The sequence below is a fragment of the Cottoperca gobio genome, chromosome 13 (genome assembly GCF_900634415.1).
Source record: "Cottoperca gobio chromosome 13, fCotGob3.1, whole genome shotgun sequence".
NCBI lineage: Eukaryota > Metazoa > Chordata > Actinopteri > Perciformes > Bovichtidae > Cottoperca > Cottoperca gobio.
In genome coordinates, this window is record NC_041367.1 from 19,231,041 (window position 1) to 19,248,590 (window position 17,550).

At 38.7% G+C, this 17,550-nt stretch overlaps 2 protein-coding genes across 6 annotated transcripts in view; both read left to right on the forward strand.

The window, feature by feature from the left end:
* ryr1b (ryanodine receptor 1b (skeletal)) overlaps positions 1-7,369 on the forward strand; it is a 75,520-nt gene extending 68,151 nt beyond the window's left edge. For all 5 annotated transcript variants that reach the window (XM_029446539.1, XM_029446540.1, XM_029446541.1 and 2 more), the window contains 13 exons: positions 192-278; positions 687-941; positions 1,037-1,167; positions 3,289-3,331; positions 3,424-3,557; positions 3,632-3,692; positions 3,787-3,933; positions 4,012-4,146; positions 4,235-4,391; positions 4,726-4,790; positions 4,907-5,007; positions 5,404-5,455; positions 5,583-7,369. In XM_029446539.1, the coding sequence (XP_029302399.1) occupies positions 192-278; positions 687-941; positions 1,037-1,167; positions 3,289-3,331; positions 3,424-3,557; positions 3,632-3,692; positions 3,787-3,933; positions 4,012-4,146; positions 4,235-4,391; positions 4,726-4,790; positions 4,907-5,007; positions 5,404-5,455; positions 5,583-5,678 (1,464 nt within the window). In that variant the 3' untranslated portion in view covers positions 5,679-7,369. The remainder of the gene's footprint in view (positions 1-191; positions 279-686; positions 942-1,036; positions 1,168-3,288; positions 3,332-3,423; positions 3,558-3,631; positions 3,693-3,786; positions 3,934-4,011; positions 4,147-4,234; positions 4,392-4,725; positions 4,791-4,906; positions 5,008-5,403; positions 5,456-5,582) is intronic.
* Positions 7,370-10,138: 2,769 nt separating this feature from the next.
* LOC115018056 (galectin-4-like) lies at positions 10,139-16,254 on the forward strand. The gene is made up of 14 exons (XM_029446861.1): positions 10,139-10,183; positions 10,753-10,841; positions 11,345-11,549; positions 11,972-12,085; positions 12,778-12,876; positions 12,959-12,985; positions 13,090-13,185; positions 13,276-13,302; positions 13,457-13,492; positions 13,652-13,678; positions 13,783-13,812; positions 15,374-15,462; positions 15,554-15,719; positions 15,895-16,254. The coding sequence occupies exons 1-14, from the start codon at positions 10,139-10,141 to the stop codon at positions 16,039-16,041; spliced, it is 1,197 nt and encodes a 398-aa protein (XP_029302721.1). The 3' UTR covers positions 16,042-16,254.
* Positions 16,255-17,550: the final 1,296 nt, after the last annotated feature.

Consider the following 17,550-nt stretch of genomic DNA (forward strand, 5'->3'; position numbering starts at 1 on the left):
GAAATAAAGCTAAATCTATATTATTAAACGTTTATATGCCCCATGCTTAATGTTCAAGAAGTAGTGTAACAACACAATCAGTCTCCTAACTCTAACAAATTATTTGTTAGAGAAACCAAATGTTAATGTAGTAGAATGTAGAATTAGGCAGTAAAATATTGCTTTTGTGTTTTGGTCCCCCTCTCCCACAGAACTACCTTTCTCGCAACTTCTACAACTTTCGGTTCTTGGCCCTGTTCATCGCCTTCGCTCTCAATTTCATCCTGCTGTTCTACAAGGTCTGTGCATTTGTAACTAACTTTAGACGACACATACGGTTGATCTGAGCGATCCTGACAAATCTGATTGCATTTCACCTGTAGGATGTGCCACTGCATCATTACATTTGACTGTCAATAAATCTGTGTTCAAGAGTCGCACATAACATTTTACACATTCTTTCTGTATAAAAATCAATAACATTCCTGGACTGGTTTAAGGTTTGCTCAAAAAAATAATGGCTGCCATGAGCAGGTATACTTTGATTGTATAATGACAGAAAATATACCTGTATTTGCAACAGTTAGTTAGTTTTATTACGCAAAGCTGTATTAACAAGTAATGTATTCAATTTCCTCTGAATCTTTGGAGATTTGGTTTAAAATAAAATACACTCAAAAGACTCATTTTGTGTCCGACCTTTCCAGGTATCTGACAGTCCTCCAGGCTCGGAGGATTTTGAGGGTTCTGGTGTGTTTGAGGGCTCTGGCATGTTTGAAGGCTCCGGTGGTGAGGAGGATGGGTCCGGATTAGATGACGGAGGAGAAGATGAGGAAGAAGAAGGGCCCATGTACTACTTCTTGGAAGAGAGCACAGGCTACATGGAGCCAGCCATGGCTTTCTTCGGTATCGTCCACACCATCCTCTCCTTCCTCTGCATCATCGGCTACAACTGCCTCAAGGTACGTGTAGTTTTCTCCACGAAAATCCACATGCGTTTTTGTGTCTGCTTGTAGGTTTCAAGCAGCTTGTCTTCTTTTCCCTCCACACCCTTCAGGTCCCTCTTGTTATCTTCAAGAGAGAGAAGGAGCTGGCCAGAAAGCTGGAGTTTGATGGTCTTTATGTCACTGAGCAGCCTGAGGACGATGACATCAAGGGCCAGTGGGACAGACTGGTGCTCAACACTCCGTAAGAGCCTTGTTACATAATCAGATGGATGGATGATGGATGGATGGATGGATGGATCTAATGGATGGATGGATGATGGATGGATTTAATGGATGGATGGATGGATGGAGGATGGATGGATGGATGATGGATTTAATGGATGGATGGATGGAGGATGGATGGATGGATGGATGATGGATGGATTTAATGGATCGATGGATGATGGATGGATGGATGGATTTGATGGATGGATGGATTTAATGGATGGATGGATGATGGATGGATTTAATGGATGGATGGATGGATGGAGGATGGATGGATGGATGGATGATGGATTTAATGGATCGATGAATGGAGGATGGATGGATGGATGGATGGATGGATTTGATGGATGGACGGATTTAATGGATGGATGGATGATGGATGGATTTAATGGATGGATGGATGGAGGATGGATGGATGGATGATGGATTTAATGGATCGATGAATGGAGGATGGATGATGGATGGATTTGATGGATGGATGGATTTAATGGATGGATGGATGATGATGGATGGATTTAATGGATGGATGGAGGATGGATGGATGGATGGATGATGGATGGATTTAATGGATGGATGGGTGGATGGAAGATGATGGATGGATTTAATGGATCGATGAATGGAGGATGGATGATGGATGGATGGATGGATGATGGATGGATTTAATGGATGGATGGATGGATTTAATGGATGGATGGATGGAGGATGGATGGATTTAATGGATGGGTGGATGGAAGATGATGGATGGATGGATTTAATGGATCGATGGATGGAGGATGGATGATGGATGGATGGATTTGATGGATGGATGGATTTAATGGATGGATGGATGATGGATGGATGGATTTAATGGATGGATGGATGATGGATGGATTTAATGGATGGATCGATGGAGGATGGATGGATGGATGATGGATGGATTTAATAGATGGATGGGTGGATGGAAGATGATGGATGGATTTAATGGATCGATGGATGGAGGATGGATGATGGATGGATTTGATGGATTTAATAGATGGATGGATGGATGATGGATGGATTTAATGGATGGATGATGGATGGAGGATGATGGATGAATGGATGATGGAGGGATGTATGGATACAAAGTAGAGTATTAAACAGGCCTGCAACATTTAGCCTAACCCCTCCTGATCAGCCTAAGCCAGGCCCAAAGCCGACCTCAACCATCAAACTCTCACTCATAAGACATTAAGAATGATAGACCTATTAAGCAGTTACTTGTGAAACCAACTCACCACTTTTCCTTGTGAAAACATTATGACAGAAACCAATTTAACTGAGGTTCTCCACGTTTTCACAAACTTGCTAAATAAACAGAAACAGACACTTGAGTACCTGAAAAACTGGTGATTGTTAAAAGTTATTTATTACATATTTAACTCTTAATATTATTATTAATACACATTATATATATGTGTGTGTGTGTGATGGACGGACTCAACGACAAAATCGATATTCATTATCTCTCAAGTGTAAGCCTGGGGGGGTCATGTGTTTGGTAATGCGTGCGCATGTGTATCTATCTATCCTCAGCTACTCTTTTGTGCACATTTATTATCTTGTGGTTTTGGTGATTCACAATTTTTGCATTACTGACTGCTGACTGTTGACTTAACTGGCCAGTAACGGCCACATGTCATTAACAACTGCTTCAGTAGCTAAATACAATCGGCAATCGGCTAGGCTAAAAACAAGCTTTACCTAGTCTGTTGCAGGATATACATAGAAAGGTTTGGTCTCATTTTGAACCGGAGCATTTGCAGATTAATTCCATCCCCGATATGTTAAGATCTACTCAATTTAAGCACAATATGACTGTAAGGGAGCCCGGAGGGACAATTAAGTGAGATTCAACTCTTTGGGAGGGGAGAGTGCCATTTTCTAGCTTTTTTAGCTTTTACCATTATAATATTAATTAAATACTTAATTTAATTGTAATATCTATGTTTTAGGAGCCTGAACAGGCAGTGTTCATGTTGCATGCCAGTCAGGCTGGGGTCAGGTTGCAAACCTCTAACACACGGTATTAGACATTGAGATTACTTTCAATTAAATGTTTATGATGTCTCTGTCAATGCAGATCTTTCCCTAACAATTACTGGGACAAGTTTGTGAAAAGAAAGGTGAGTTTTTCCAGATGGCTTTTATTCAAAATATCAGCAAAATGTCAGGGATATTTCTTGCAGGGAAACGACATTATGTGTGTGACATTCAGGTGCTGGATAAATACGGGGACATCTACGGCAGAGAGAGGATTGCGGAGTTGCTCGGTATGGACTTGGCTTCTCTAGACGTCAGTGCCATGACGCATGAGAAGAAGCCTGAACTAGACACCTCAATGTTGAGCTGGTATGTACTGCACACTCCTTACATTCCAGTTTATTGTACATCATATCAGAACAAACTTGTCCTTCTCTCTGTAGGGTAACAGCTATTGACCTTAAGTACCAGATCTGGAAGTTTGGTGTCATTTTCACTGACCATGTGAGTTAAGGAAGCGTTATGGTTTATGGTATCATTTATATACTAAGGTCATCTGTTTTGAGTGTGTCTGACAGCCCTCTTTCATTTATTTTAGACCTTCCTTTACCTGTGTTGGTACACGTTAATGTCTCTGCTTGGTCACTACAACAACTTCTTCTATGCTGCTCATCTTCTGGACATCGCCATGGGTGTCAAAACCCTTCGCACCATCTTGTCCTCTGTTACTCACAACGGCAAACAGGTCTGCACACTTCCACTTTAATGATGCATCATGAGTTTTTCTCATTAGGAACAGTAAACTGTACCGTGTTCCTCACAGCTGATGATGACAGTGGGTTTGCTAGCTGTGGTGGTGTACCTGTACACCGTGGTGGCCTTCAACTTCTTCCGCAAGTTCTACAACATGAGTGAGGATGAGGATGAGCCGGACATGAAGTGTGATGACATGATGACTGTGAGTGGAGGGCACAGCTATGATTATAGGACAGATCTGTCGTATCAGAGGTCAACTTTACTTGAATTTTCCTCCCTCTCTCCCGCAGTGTTACCTGTTCCACATGTACGTTGGCGTGCGTGCTGGTGGTGGCATTGGAGATGAAATTGAGGACCCAGCGGGGGATGAATATGAGCTCTACCGAGTGGTCTTTGACATTACCTTCTTCTTCTTTGTCATTGTCATCCTGCTGGCTATCATCCAGGGTATGGTTTATATGTTTAAAATCTATTCATGAAAATAGTTTTGGTTGCGGGTGTGTTGAACACTTGAGAGCTTGTAGAGACAACATGTTGTCCCATTTTCTTGTGTTTTATGGTGTAAAGCTAGGAAAGCCTCCTGAACAGGGCAGAAATTTTGAGAAAAAACAGGAAATAGGAAACGTTTTGTGATTGGAAGTTTGCTGTTTTGAATTCTAAACCTGCCGGAAAAATCTGCCCAAAAGCCGCTCGCTCTTACCTTCCTTAACAAACTTTGTTGAGAAGAACTCTGACCTTCGACTTGTAAGAAATGCTGTCTGTCTGTCTGTCTGTCTGTCAGGTTTGATCATTGATGCCTTTGGAGAGCTGAGAGACCAGCAGGAGCAGGTCAGAGAGGACATGGAGGTGAGATAATGAGTTCCAGAGGGATTTAATTTGTCTCTTTACTTAATCCACCTTCAATTCTCCTTCAGTTACAAGGCAAGAGCGTGTTTAATCAGCACTGTCCTTTCTCCCTCTAGACAAAGTGTTTCATCTGTGGAATTGGAAGCGACTACTTTGACACAACGCCACATGGCTTCGAGACACACACCTTAGAAGAGCATAACTTAGCCAACTACATGTGAGTTATCATTAAAATACAGTTTGTATTTGTTGTTTTGTTTTGGCAAATTCCCTTTATTTCCAAAGATTCAGATTGCCTAGTTACAACCCTTTTAGTTTAGATTTCTTTATAATATACAAATAATAAAATATTGAAGTGGATAACCTATATTTTTACTAATAAAACATTAAATATGCCTCACCTCTCTAATCCGTATGTTAAAACATGACATGAAGAGGAAAATTACATGATAGATTTAAAGATTTAAAGTGTTAATATTCAGTGTTTAATACATTTTTTGTCCATCTTGTCCTCTTGAATTTGACCTCTCAGAAGACTAATTGTGAATGTCATTTCTGACCCCCCAAATAACCAACAACCTTGTTATTATATTACATTGTTTTTCTCTTTCAGGTTCTTCCTGATGTATCTCATAAATAAAGATGAAACAGAGCACACAGGACAGGTCAGTACAGAAACATGTATATACATATAATATGTATGTATAGTTAAGATACATGTAAAGATGGTACATAAAATAAAGGTGCATGCTTCATACAATCATCCTTTTTTTGTACTATTTTGTGTTTCAGGAGTCATACGTGTGGAAGCTGTACCAGGAGCGATGCTGGGACTTCTTCCCTGCTGGAGACTGCTTCAGGAAGCAGTATGAGGATCAGCTGGGTTAATGTCCTGCACTGTTAACATCTGAAAGACAAAGAGAGGAGAGGAGGGACATTGAGAGAGAGGAAATATTACAAATGTAGAGATCGAACACATCTAATGTCTTAGTTTTGTCTTTTGTCTGCACATTTCTCTCCTCCGTTGTAGCTATGCACACTTTGACTGCACAGTTGTACCACCTGCAGCAGAATATCGATGGAATAGATTTGAGGAAAGCAGAATAATAATATCAGAGAGGCATACAAAAAGACACAAGAAGCCAGGGGCCTTTTTTATTCCACTATGAATACACTACATGGCCTTTTTGGTGTACAATATACATAGACTGCCTTGCATATCAATGCATTTATACAAAACGGGCTCTTTCAGTCGCTACTGCTGTAAACGTTTTAGTGCCTATAGCAATTTCACTGCTTTAGCGATCAAATAGTTTTTAGCTTTAACACTTTTATTTTCGATTAGAGTGGATATGTTTGTATGTTGGGATTTTTTTTATTTGTATGTGGCTGCTGCCATTTGATATTTATTTGCTGGTGTTTCAGTGAGAGAAAGAGTTTTAAAGGTAAATGATTCAACAGCTCACTGTCGTATCTCCAGGATCCTCAAAGAGAGCTGTGAACATTTTAAGCCCCCGCTCGCTTCTTAATTTTTCCTCTCGAGAGGGACTTAAAAAATCGCCTTCAAGCAAGCGATCATGAATGGAAACTCTTGTTGGACTGACTTGCCAAGATAATAAACTGAGTATCATCTACGTACGTGACATATACCAGTGTGAATGAGCTGTATCGACAAACCCAGTTTGCACTCTGAAGTCTTACAATGTGTCCCTGGATGTATGTGCTCCCCTATCTCCACTGGTGTCTCAGTGCCATGTAAGATAGTGATGATGTACACACATACGTTATATGAGGATGCCAAGGTTATTTATTTATTGTTTATATGCAGTTCAAATCTTCTGAAGACGACCGTTTTAGCCCGTCTGTATTTCTGGCCAACAGTCTTATGAAACTTTATGCACAAATAAGTTTTTGTCAGTGCATTAAAATAACTAATGAATGTATTTATTGTATGCATTTTGGCCAAAGTGTCATGTGTATAACTGAGTAATGTCTAGGCTGCTTAGAGGCCTTTTGATGAAAAGACATATTTTACATAAATCATAGATTCATATATTTATTTTTCTTTAGGGCTTTGAAGAATTTGAAAGATCATGCTTCTTTGTTGGACTCGAACATGTTGTGTGTCCAGTTTGTGAAACCCACAATGGTGAAGAGACTCGCTCTCACAATGAAGTAAATGCCCAGTTTGCAGTCAGAAGAGCACATTAGCTTTTGTTTTTGCTAGTTAGGTTTTTATGATAGATATTTCTAGGAATCTAGCATATCAGTTATTTTTCTCAAACAAAGTCACGTGTGATGCGTTGATCTCAGACAGTTCTCTCTCACTATGCCTCTTAATGATCATACACAAACTTACACACTCTCCATCTTGCATTTGATGTCATGACTCACTTTGTCAGAGGCAGAGCAGTATTGTGTTTGCTGACGACTCAGAAGTGTGTATTTTCCGCTGTGATCCACACGGAGGCAGTCGACAGTACAGAGCTGGAGGGAGATCACTACTTTCCACCTGACTGCGTGTCCTCTGACTGAACCCTGTGTTTCAATACAGAATAAACAGATTATTTTAAGGAGAACTACGTGTCCTCATTTACATGTAAGCTTCTGTATGGTCTTTTTAATGAGTGTGTGTGTGTGTGTGTGTGTGTGTGTGTGTGTGCGTGTGCGTATTTGCGCGCGTGTGTGTGTGTGTGATTAACATTGTGAGGCCTCACCTTCCTTTTGGAAAAAAGTCCCCAAAACGTAAATTATTACATTTTAAGGTGAACACTATGGTTAGTCTAAGGTTAGGACTAAGGTTAGGACTAGGCAAGTAGTGGTTAGGGTCTGGTTAAGTCTCCAGGAAATAAAATGAAAGTCAATCTAACGTCATCTGAGTGAGTATGTGAGTGTGTGAGTTCTGCTGTTCTACCTTTGTGAGGACTAGTTTAGACCTCGAGTGTGAAGACATTTTGTCCAGTCCTCATTTCCTGAAAGTGCAGTCAGCATTAGGGTTAGGCTAAGGGTAGAGGTTAAGGAACGCCTCATGGGTCATTACAATTATGTGTGTGTGTGTGTGTGTGTGTGTGTGTGTGTGTGTGTGTGTGTGCGTGTGTGTGTGTGTTAACTCTAACCCAAGCAACACACTAGGACTACCGACTGGGAACCCTAAGAATAAACTACTGTATGAACCATCATAGCAATATGTTAACTTGTTTCTTATGAAAACATTATAAGTATGTAATAAATGTATAAAAAAAAGATTATTATTATTTTAGTTTAGTTAGTTAATTTGCATATTGTGTAAAACAGAAATAGACCGAGCACATGAGGTCTGTGTCTGTCTCCTTCAAAATGACTGATTGAGTTTCCCCCCTGACAGAGTGAGACTTTAAATTAAGACCCAAACATGAAGTCACTAAAAAGGTCCATCTATTAAAACTGCATTGGGTGCTTTTGAATGTACCAACACATTGGTACACCTCTGGGTATTTTTAAAGACCACTAAGACAGGAAACAATGATTTGAAATTAGGAAAGAATTGATTGACAACAAATTGGAATGATATAATAAAGCACCTGTGATATATGACATAAAGTATACCTCTGGAGTCTGTGGGGATTAAGGTTAATGAGTACTGTCAGGGAGGTTATATGGACATCAACATTAGTTTACATACATTTACTTAATTGTCCATTTTTGTTCAGGGTCTTTTTTTTATTATTCGTTACATTGTGGCTTTTCTGGCTGACCTGTCATATCCATACATGTGCAGTAGGAGATCTTTTTTATGTATTTATATTAAAACAATAGTACTGTATGAACAATGCAGATACCATAAATAAATAGTGAAATAAAAGTGATTTACATTATAATTGAAGTCCCCATGATATCCTCTTTAAATGAGAAGATTAAATGACTTGTGAGGTATAATTCCACTAACAACTGACACATGATTTCTTTATCTGAGGCCTTAATACTTTGCAAGAAGTACACTGACTCACGCTAATCTTGAAATGACATTATGAATATGCCTACTGCTAGAGCTAAGATGAAGTTTTCCTCTCATGGCAACACTTATCTTAAACAAATATCAAAAGTGGATTGTAAACACTCAGGAAACACCCATGCATCACTAAGACAGCCCTTTGTTCCACGACAGAGTGTGTCTGTGTGTGTGTATGAACAGCTCGCATGTTTACTTTGTAAAACATTTGTTGGAATAACATACTACCTCCGTGAATTATGTATATAAAGTTACCGTATGCTCGCTGACCGAAGTGCTAGATAAGAGTTACTTGTGTTTCTGTTTGCCGTAGGTAGGCAGGCGGGTGGATGTTTTATGAATCATACATAGACCCTCCTACAATTCTTTACACCTCAAGAGAGTACAAGAAAGATTTGTCTTTTCCACCACAAAAAAAGAAATAATCTGACAGTTTAGGAAGAGTCCTAAAGCCATAATAATACTGTAGAAATGTAATGTAAAAGCAGCGGTGGAAAGTAACTGTAAGTACTTTGAGGGACTTGTATTTTACTTGAGTACTTCCATTCCATGCTTATTTAAACTTATGCTTCACTAATATCCAGAGGTATAGCTTTTACTCCACTACACTTAATTGACAGTGTAGTTATTTTTTGTAGATTTTATAAAAACATACTTAAAAAATATGATAAAATAGGAGCTGTTATATATTAATCAGTTACAACAGAAAAATGCTTAATTTTACATAATAACATTTGTAATAATAATCCAAACATATGGTGTATAATAGTGTTACACTTGCAGGGATACTTTTCTGTATTGTTAGAACTTTTGATAATTTAAATACATTTAGTTGACAATACTTAGGTCCTTTAACTTCACCGACATGTTCAATGCATGACTTTTACTTGTAACAGAGTATTTTTATATTGCAGTATAGTTACTTTTAGTTAAGTAAAGCATCTGAGTACTTCCTCTCCACCTGTGTAAAATAAATACATGGTGCTTCAATGCCTGCGTTTTCAGCCATGTTGTTTTTTCTTTACATACACACACACACACACACACACACACACACACACACACACACACACACACACACACACACACACACACACACACACACACACACACACTCACACTCACACTCACGCTCTCACATACACACACTCTGTCTTTTGTTGTAACGTGCCACTCCTCTGCTGGGTCAACGGTCAATTTCCATCTTGTGCCTCCAAAGTAAACATGGTGATGCAGGCCTGGGTTTGGTACCCTGCTCTGCCCCTCCCTCATCACTTGTATAAAACGAGGCCTCCAGCAGAGATCAGTTCCTGACAGAACCCTCCTGATTCTGACTTCCCGTCCGTCTCTGACTGCTGCCATGTCGTTTGTTGCTCCTCCTGGCTATCAGCCAATCTATGGCCCTGTAAGTATCTGCACTGACTGCTGCTGAGTGATGCATTGCACTAATGCAAAGAGATTACAATTTAATCACCATTGGGCTAAGCCCCGCTAAAAGAAAGCTGTTGGTGTGACATAGTTTACAAATTATGTGCATGTAAAGCAAGAAAAATATTTGACTAATATCTGATATTAATCCACATTGGTGACAGTATAAAGATTTAAAGATGCTGTGGACTTATTGGTTGGTTATAATGGTCGTCAGCGGTTGTTCTAGATATACATATATATAGATAGATATACATACCTCGGGATTAATAAAGTATCTATGTATCTATGTATCTATGTATCTATCTATCTATCTATCTATCTATCTATCTATCTATCTATCTATCTATCTATCTATCTATCTATCTACCTATCTATCTATCTATCTATCTATCTATCTATCTATCTATCTATCTATCTATCTATCTATCTATCTATCTATCTATCTATCTATCTTTACTTATTTACTGTTTAATGTACGTGATGTGTCTTGCGTGTCTGCGAGGATTGTGCAGTGTGGATGAATATTTCTTCTGCGCTGTACAGAATATTCCCTATCTGGGGCCTATTCATGGAGGCCTAAGGGAAGGGGTGTCCATCTACATCCAGGGGTCCATTCCTGAGGACATTACCAGGTGAGTTTATCTATACATATACTGTATGTATATTTATCTTGAATTTCATTCTTAATCTTGAAAATAATAGTTGGACAATTTGTTTTTACCAAACTCAAGGTCTACATGTATGTTATATGCACTGGGACATTTTTATAGATAGATATTTATTTAAAACAATATCTGTCACAATTTGAAGACTGGGGGAACACCTTGTGTAATCTGGGTGGAGCAGGTTTCTTTGCATTGTTCGATATCAAAGCAGACTTGTCACACACAGCTTTTATCACCTAACCCTCCCCTTTTCAAAATAGTAATAGCTGAGGGTTTTTTACAGGCCATTAACTGACAAAGTAAACTATGCACATACCTGACTGTATTGTAACATCTTTAGCTCTTTTGTTGGGACAGCCCCGCCTGCACTGTTTGCATTTCTCCTGTTTTCTAACGCTAATTTAACACATCAGTCACTACAGGACTCAGTGACGTAATGTCTCTGGTTCGCCTGCTGTTCCTTTTGGCAGGTTCCTTATCAACCTGCTCTGCGGAGAGTCTGAGTCCAGCGACATCGCCCTCCACTTCAACCCTCGATTTGACGGCTGGGACAAGGTGGTCTTCAACTCTTGTCAGGAGGGATCCTGGGGGGATGAGGACAAGACTCATGATATGCCCTTCAGTAAAGGCCAGGCCTTTGAAATGGTCATCATGGTCACTTCACAGGGCTACCAGGTCAGACCAAACAGAAGTCCTCACATACTTGCAACCTATTTTCTGGGGGTAACACTTTACTTTAACCCCCGTTTCGCATTTACAAGTTTATTATTAAACATTTAATTAATGATTCATAAGCAACCTAGCTGTTCTCATGCCCAACTCGTTACATGCAGACGCTTGGTCAGGACCCCTTGGCGTCACTTTGTAAAGCACTCAGTAGCCCCACACATCTATAAATGCTAAGTATGGGTAGAGTGAACCTTTTTACGAATTTAAGAATAATCAATCATTTATTTTGGCTTTTTTTTGGTGCTGCAGTAATTTGTGCGAATTCAAGTTCTTAGAACACATACTTACACACTACATAATTATTCATTATTGGACCATGTATATGCCATGGCACACTCTGCTTCATATTTGACATTATCTTGTTGCAGATCAAAGTCAATGGGAATGACTTCTACACCTTCGAACACCGTCTCCCTATGGAGAGAGTTCGTGCAATGCAGATTGCAGGAGATGTTCGCATCCAGACGATTAACGTCATAGGGGTGAGAGTCCTGTTCCTGACGCTTCCAGCTTAATGCTTGAGGCTTTGCTGGGGAAAAGAAATTCAGCAGCATAATAAATCATGAAGACCTGATTGCTAATGCTTTTTGCTTCTGTATCAGGGTGCTCCAGGTGGCATGAATAGGTATCCTGGAGGAATGGGAGTGAGTAAAGCAGTAAATGTTATACTGTGTTTGTGCTTGCTTTGTTTTGCTGGGTTTAACATTTCAACAACATTTAAATGTGTTGAAATGTCTATTACTTCAATGTGCAATGAAAAGCATGTCTTAGTGCTCCTATGCTAGGGTGTTTTATTAATGGTTACTTTGTTGGTAAAACAAGTTCCCATTGGTTGTTAACAGGTTATTATAGAGAAAGATATTATAGTTACAGCAGATGCACTTTTATTATCATTGTATTACCTCATTATTCCCCTGTTATTACAATATCTCACTATTATTTAATTGTTCTAACAAGTTGTAATGCAAAGTGCTACTAAAAATAAAAGTACTAGAACTCGCAGTAATGTTATTAGTAACACTGAGTCAGTACATCTTTCCTGGTGGGTAAACAACATCATCTGCTGTGTTAAACAATGTGCGTGCTTTGTACAACTCTTTCTGTGCACGTATGTAGTGTGTGTTAATGAGATGTGTTTTCTGTTTAGTTTTACACTTCTGTTTGTTCTCTTTAGGGAGGAGGTATGGGAGGAGGAATGGGAGGAGGAATGGGAGGAGGTATGGGAGGAGGAATGGGAGGAGGAATGGGAGGAGGAATGGGAGGAGGAATGGGAGTAAGTATGCATAACTTAAGTCTAAATATTTAATTTAACACAGCATTGTACAGGATTTAACATGTTCACCACTTTTCAGCAGGGAGGATACCCAGGAGGTGGCATGGGGGTAAGTTGTTTTTGTCTTGAATGCAGTTTCCTTTAAATATTACTAAAAGGGAAATACAGTGAACATCTTTCCACTGACCTTTGCTCCTTCTAACTGATTCCCAGGGAGGATACCCAGGTGGCAATGAAGGAGGCATGGGAGGAGGCATGGGAGGAGGCATGGGAGGAGGCATGGGAGGAGGCATGGGAGGAGGCATGGGAGTAAGTATATTCAAGATGAAGATTTTTGTGTCAAAATGTAATTAAACAGATAATTTAACAGTATTTAACATGTTCACCCCTTTCCAACAGGGAGGATATCCAGGAAGTGGCATGGGGGTGAATACATAAATACTTCTATGTCTGCTTTCCATCAGTGCTACGTGCATGTCAAAATACATGTTAATGTCTAAAGTAGAGCCACCTCACAATCAATCACAGAACAAAACTATTTTAAATCTTACTTTTTCAAAAAACATATGCTTTTTCACAGCAAGGATATCCAGGAGACATGGGAGGTGGTATGGGGGTATGAAACAATGTTATAATAACTGATTTTATTTTTATTTACACATGTTATTGTTTTATACTAAACTAAGCCGCATGTTGTGTAATCGTGTACGTTAAACAACAGTTTCTATGTAATATATTGTATTCAGTTGATTTACTTTATTTATTCTCGTGTCAGGGAGGATTCCCAGGATCAAACCTGCCGGTGAGAGAACTGCATGATTACACATTCATAAAACTCTCTATGTATTATATTTTCTTACTTCCTGTAATCCAATTTAAATCTTATATCTGTTAATGTGATTATAGGGCATGGGCGGCCAGCCAGTCTACAATCCTGTAAGTAAAATTAGTTACACACTCATTTGCAGTACAGTCAGTGTCCGATGGACAAACACCTCCTGTATTCAACACCACTGGGACAAGTCGTGGTAATGAAGTCTTGTTTGAGTGTTCACTTGTTTTGATGTGAGACAGTTTAACATCCTGCCATGACATTTTAGTTTTGAAAGACAGATAATGTGTTTCGAGCGTAGTATTTCAGTAGTCCACTTCTATTTTAAAAGTTTAATTTTAAGTGTCTTCACTGTAAGTATGCCACCTTCACACTTGGTGGAGATGACTGTTGACTTGAGAGTATTTAGAGAGTATTTCAAATTTAAAGTATTTACACCATCCAGTGAATCACAAAGAGGAACTGCAACACATTAGATTAGTCACACAAAAAAGTCTATTCAAATATTATAACATTTTAAGACTTCTCGTGAAGGTCATGTGAGCAATGGAGGGGCAATCTAGCTTTTCTAGTTAGTTGTGCTTGCTATAACAAGCTTCTCATACTGACATTTGGTGGCATTACTGTAGTTAATACAGTTCTCTACTGACATGACCTGCATATACAGTGTAAGAAGGGAAGATGGTTGGCAAACCCTCCCCCAAAAAAGTATCTTTAGTCCCACTGGCAATGTGATTCTAGCTGAAGATGAGGGTTGAACTGAGTGCATTAAGAAGAGTCTCCCCTGCCCTCTTGTGGTCACAGTGAGGAACAGCAACATAAATTAGTCAAGCTAACGTCAATGCCGACACATGCTAGCATACTGACTCTCGGTGAATGACTGATTAGTTTTATTTTCAGTACAGGGTATTGTATTTATAATGTCAACCATGTTTCAAACAATAAGCACCACTTGTGATGGGGTAGCTGAGCTAGCACTACTGCTGGAGAGCTGCTAAACATTAAATGGTGCTGTGTTGGAAAGTTTAAAAAGTTAAAAAAAATAGTGCAATGACACTGATTACTTTACACTTCAGGTAATGTTAGCCTTATCTGGTCATTTGAATACTTTTTAAACTATGGTCTTTCCAACAAATAATAAGTATTTTGAAACATGTGTTTACTGCCCTCTTGTGGCAACAGAGAGGAACACATTACGTCTGTCAAGTAGCATTAGCATAGCATTTTAACACTTTCTCTATAAACTTTCAATATACAATGACTGAACTGAAGCTCTGGTATTTGACTTAAGATAGTAGACAATCTATGTTTTACTTCACAGTTTTAACTACAACAGGAACGTTAACACTGGCATTCAACTCAAAGCTGTACAGTTTGAAGGTTGTTGAAAGCCAGAGTCTAACATGGTAGAACTGAGCCTGACAAGCTGAGTCCTTGTCCTAAAATGAGCAGTGTACAGATTAAGTTAGAAACATATTCCACCGGCGTTACTTTACTTTCTTTCTTTTTTTTTCTTCCCCCAGTAGAATCTAAGAATAATGAAATTGTCTCTCCAGGTTGTTATCTGTGTCTAATAAGAATGTATCCTCACAGGGGCCATGAGTGTTGCTGTGGAGTTTTAGTCTTATTATGATTATTATTGGGTTTTTTTCTATATGTTTGAAGCCTGTGCCCTACTCCAACATGATCCCAGGAGGGATGTACCCTAAGAGGACCATCATTATCAGAGGCATGGTGCCCTATGGAGCCGACAGGTGTGTGTCTGTGTGTGTACATACACTAACATCACTATTGTGTCTGAGTGCTAACAGACTGGTTTTACACTACTGGGTCTGTGTGTTGCAGAATGAGCATCAACTTCTTGGTGAGCAGATCTCGGGACATCGCATTCCACTTGAACGTCAGGGTGAGGGAGGGGTTGGTGGTGAGAAACAGCATGATCGGAGGTAACTGGGGCCAGGAGGACAGAGAGCTCAGCATGAACCCCTTCATGGAGGGACAGTACTTTGATGTAAGTAGTATCTGTCATACAGTCTTCATAGTTCATCCTTATAATGAATAGTGTAATTTTTCATGCAAAAATGGCAGAAAATGTTAATTGAGAAAATAATCAGCAGATCATTAGATAATGAAAATAATTGTGCAGGCCTAGTCAGCTGTTTCTTGATTTTGCTTTTGTTTCTCAGATGTCGATTCGCTGCGGGAACCAGAGGTTCAAGGTGTTTGTGAATGGGCAGCACTTGTTTGACTTCGTCCACCGCCTGCAATCCTTCAATGAGATCGACATGCTGGAGATAGATGGCGACGTGCAGATCTCCTACATCCACTTCTGAGACCACACACACCTAGGAACTATAAATTATGTACATTATTCATCTATTTCATGTGTTTTTCAGCTGTTAAGTGATCGTTCAGAGGATCAGCCTCTCTGTTTCTTATCTCAGGATCTTAATCTTCCTGCTGTGTGATCATAATCCTCATAATCAGACACAAAGTGACCTCATCATAGGCTGTATTGTTGAGTTAATAAACATGTCACAAACACGTGTTTGGGATGAGATTAATATTGACTACACTGAAGCGCAGGGCTCACTCATGATGGACACGTTTATTTCTTAAACAAAATACTGTAGGTACTGTATAAAACTTTATTACAAATCATGACAGTGACAATATAAAGGCAATTATAGTATAGTCTTCTCCCAATTCAATACACCAGGAGAATCACAATCCACACACACATTTACTGTAATGCAAAAGTACTGGCTCTCTGAAGGCACAGAAGGTACTGAAGGTAAAGACTTAAGGCTGACCTGACAGTAATCATGAAGAAGGAGTTTCACTTTTAGCTGGAATCCGCTTTGAGGATCAGCTTTTCATTTTGTCAAATGAGACTTTAAAAGATCAAAATATTTCAAACAAACTTGTTGGTGTAACACAGTCGGTGTATCTTCATTCAAATTGAAATTCCAATTGTTTGTACATAGCAAATTAGACGAGTGCCACTCTCTGTAGTTCACAAACAATGTTTGACTATACTTCAATGAGTATACAGTACCACGTGTATAGCAAGAAATGTACACTTAGCCTTAACAAGGAATTTCAGTAATGCTACAGATATAGAATATCACTGTATAATGTTTCATATATAAGTACCTTTGATGTATACATCTGAGAAACACAGTCAATTCTCACAAAATGTGTGTTGGAATATGGTCCGTTCCAATGACAAAATTATGAACTAAAGCAAATATATATATATATATATATATGTATGTATATATACATATACATATATACATATATATATATATATATATATATATATATATATAGTATATATATATATATATATACAGTATATATATATATATATATATATATATATATATACAGTATATATATATATATATATATATATATATATATATATATATATATATATATATATATATATATATATATATATATATCTATATATATCTATATATATATATATATATATATAAAAATAAGTGCATGCATGATGCAAAGTTGCAAGTGAACCTCAAAGCAGAGGTTTGGATAAACACACTTGCTGCTTCTCTCCGTCTCCTCCTCCTCCACTCTGCTTGTACCAGACTTCTATTTACAGTGCTAAACCTCAAGAAACTAAAATATCTCAGATTAAGAGAGTGGCAGGATGATGTCAGATGACGAGGTTAGTCTTGTTTCCCAGTTTATCTCATTTACAGAAAACACTCCATGGAATGGAGTTAATCGCCCTGCTCATGCTTTCACAGGCTTTGTCCTCTGCCTTTACGAACATGCATTTATTTCATGAGAGGCAGTCTGCAGGATGA

Excerpts from the sequence above, each read along its gene's own strand:
- LOC115018056 (XM_029446861.1), top strand. The coding sequence starts at position 10,139 with ATGTCGTTTGTTGCTCCTCCTGGCTATCAGCCAATCTATGGCCCT. Across the intron at positions 12,877-12,958 it reads GAATGGGAGGAGGAATGGGA|GGAGGATACCCAGGAGGTGG; the intron begins GTAAGTATGCAT and ends ACTTTTCAGCAG. Across the intron at positions 12,986-13,089 it reads ACCCAGGAGGTGGCATGGGG|GGAGGATACCCAGGTGGCAA; the intron begins GTAAGTTGTTTT and ends ACTGATTCCCAG.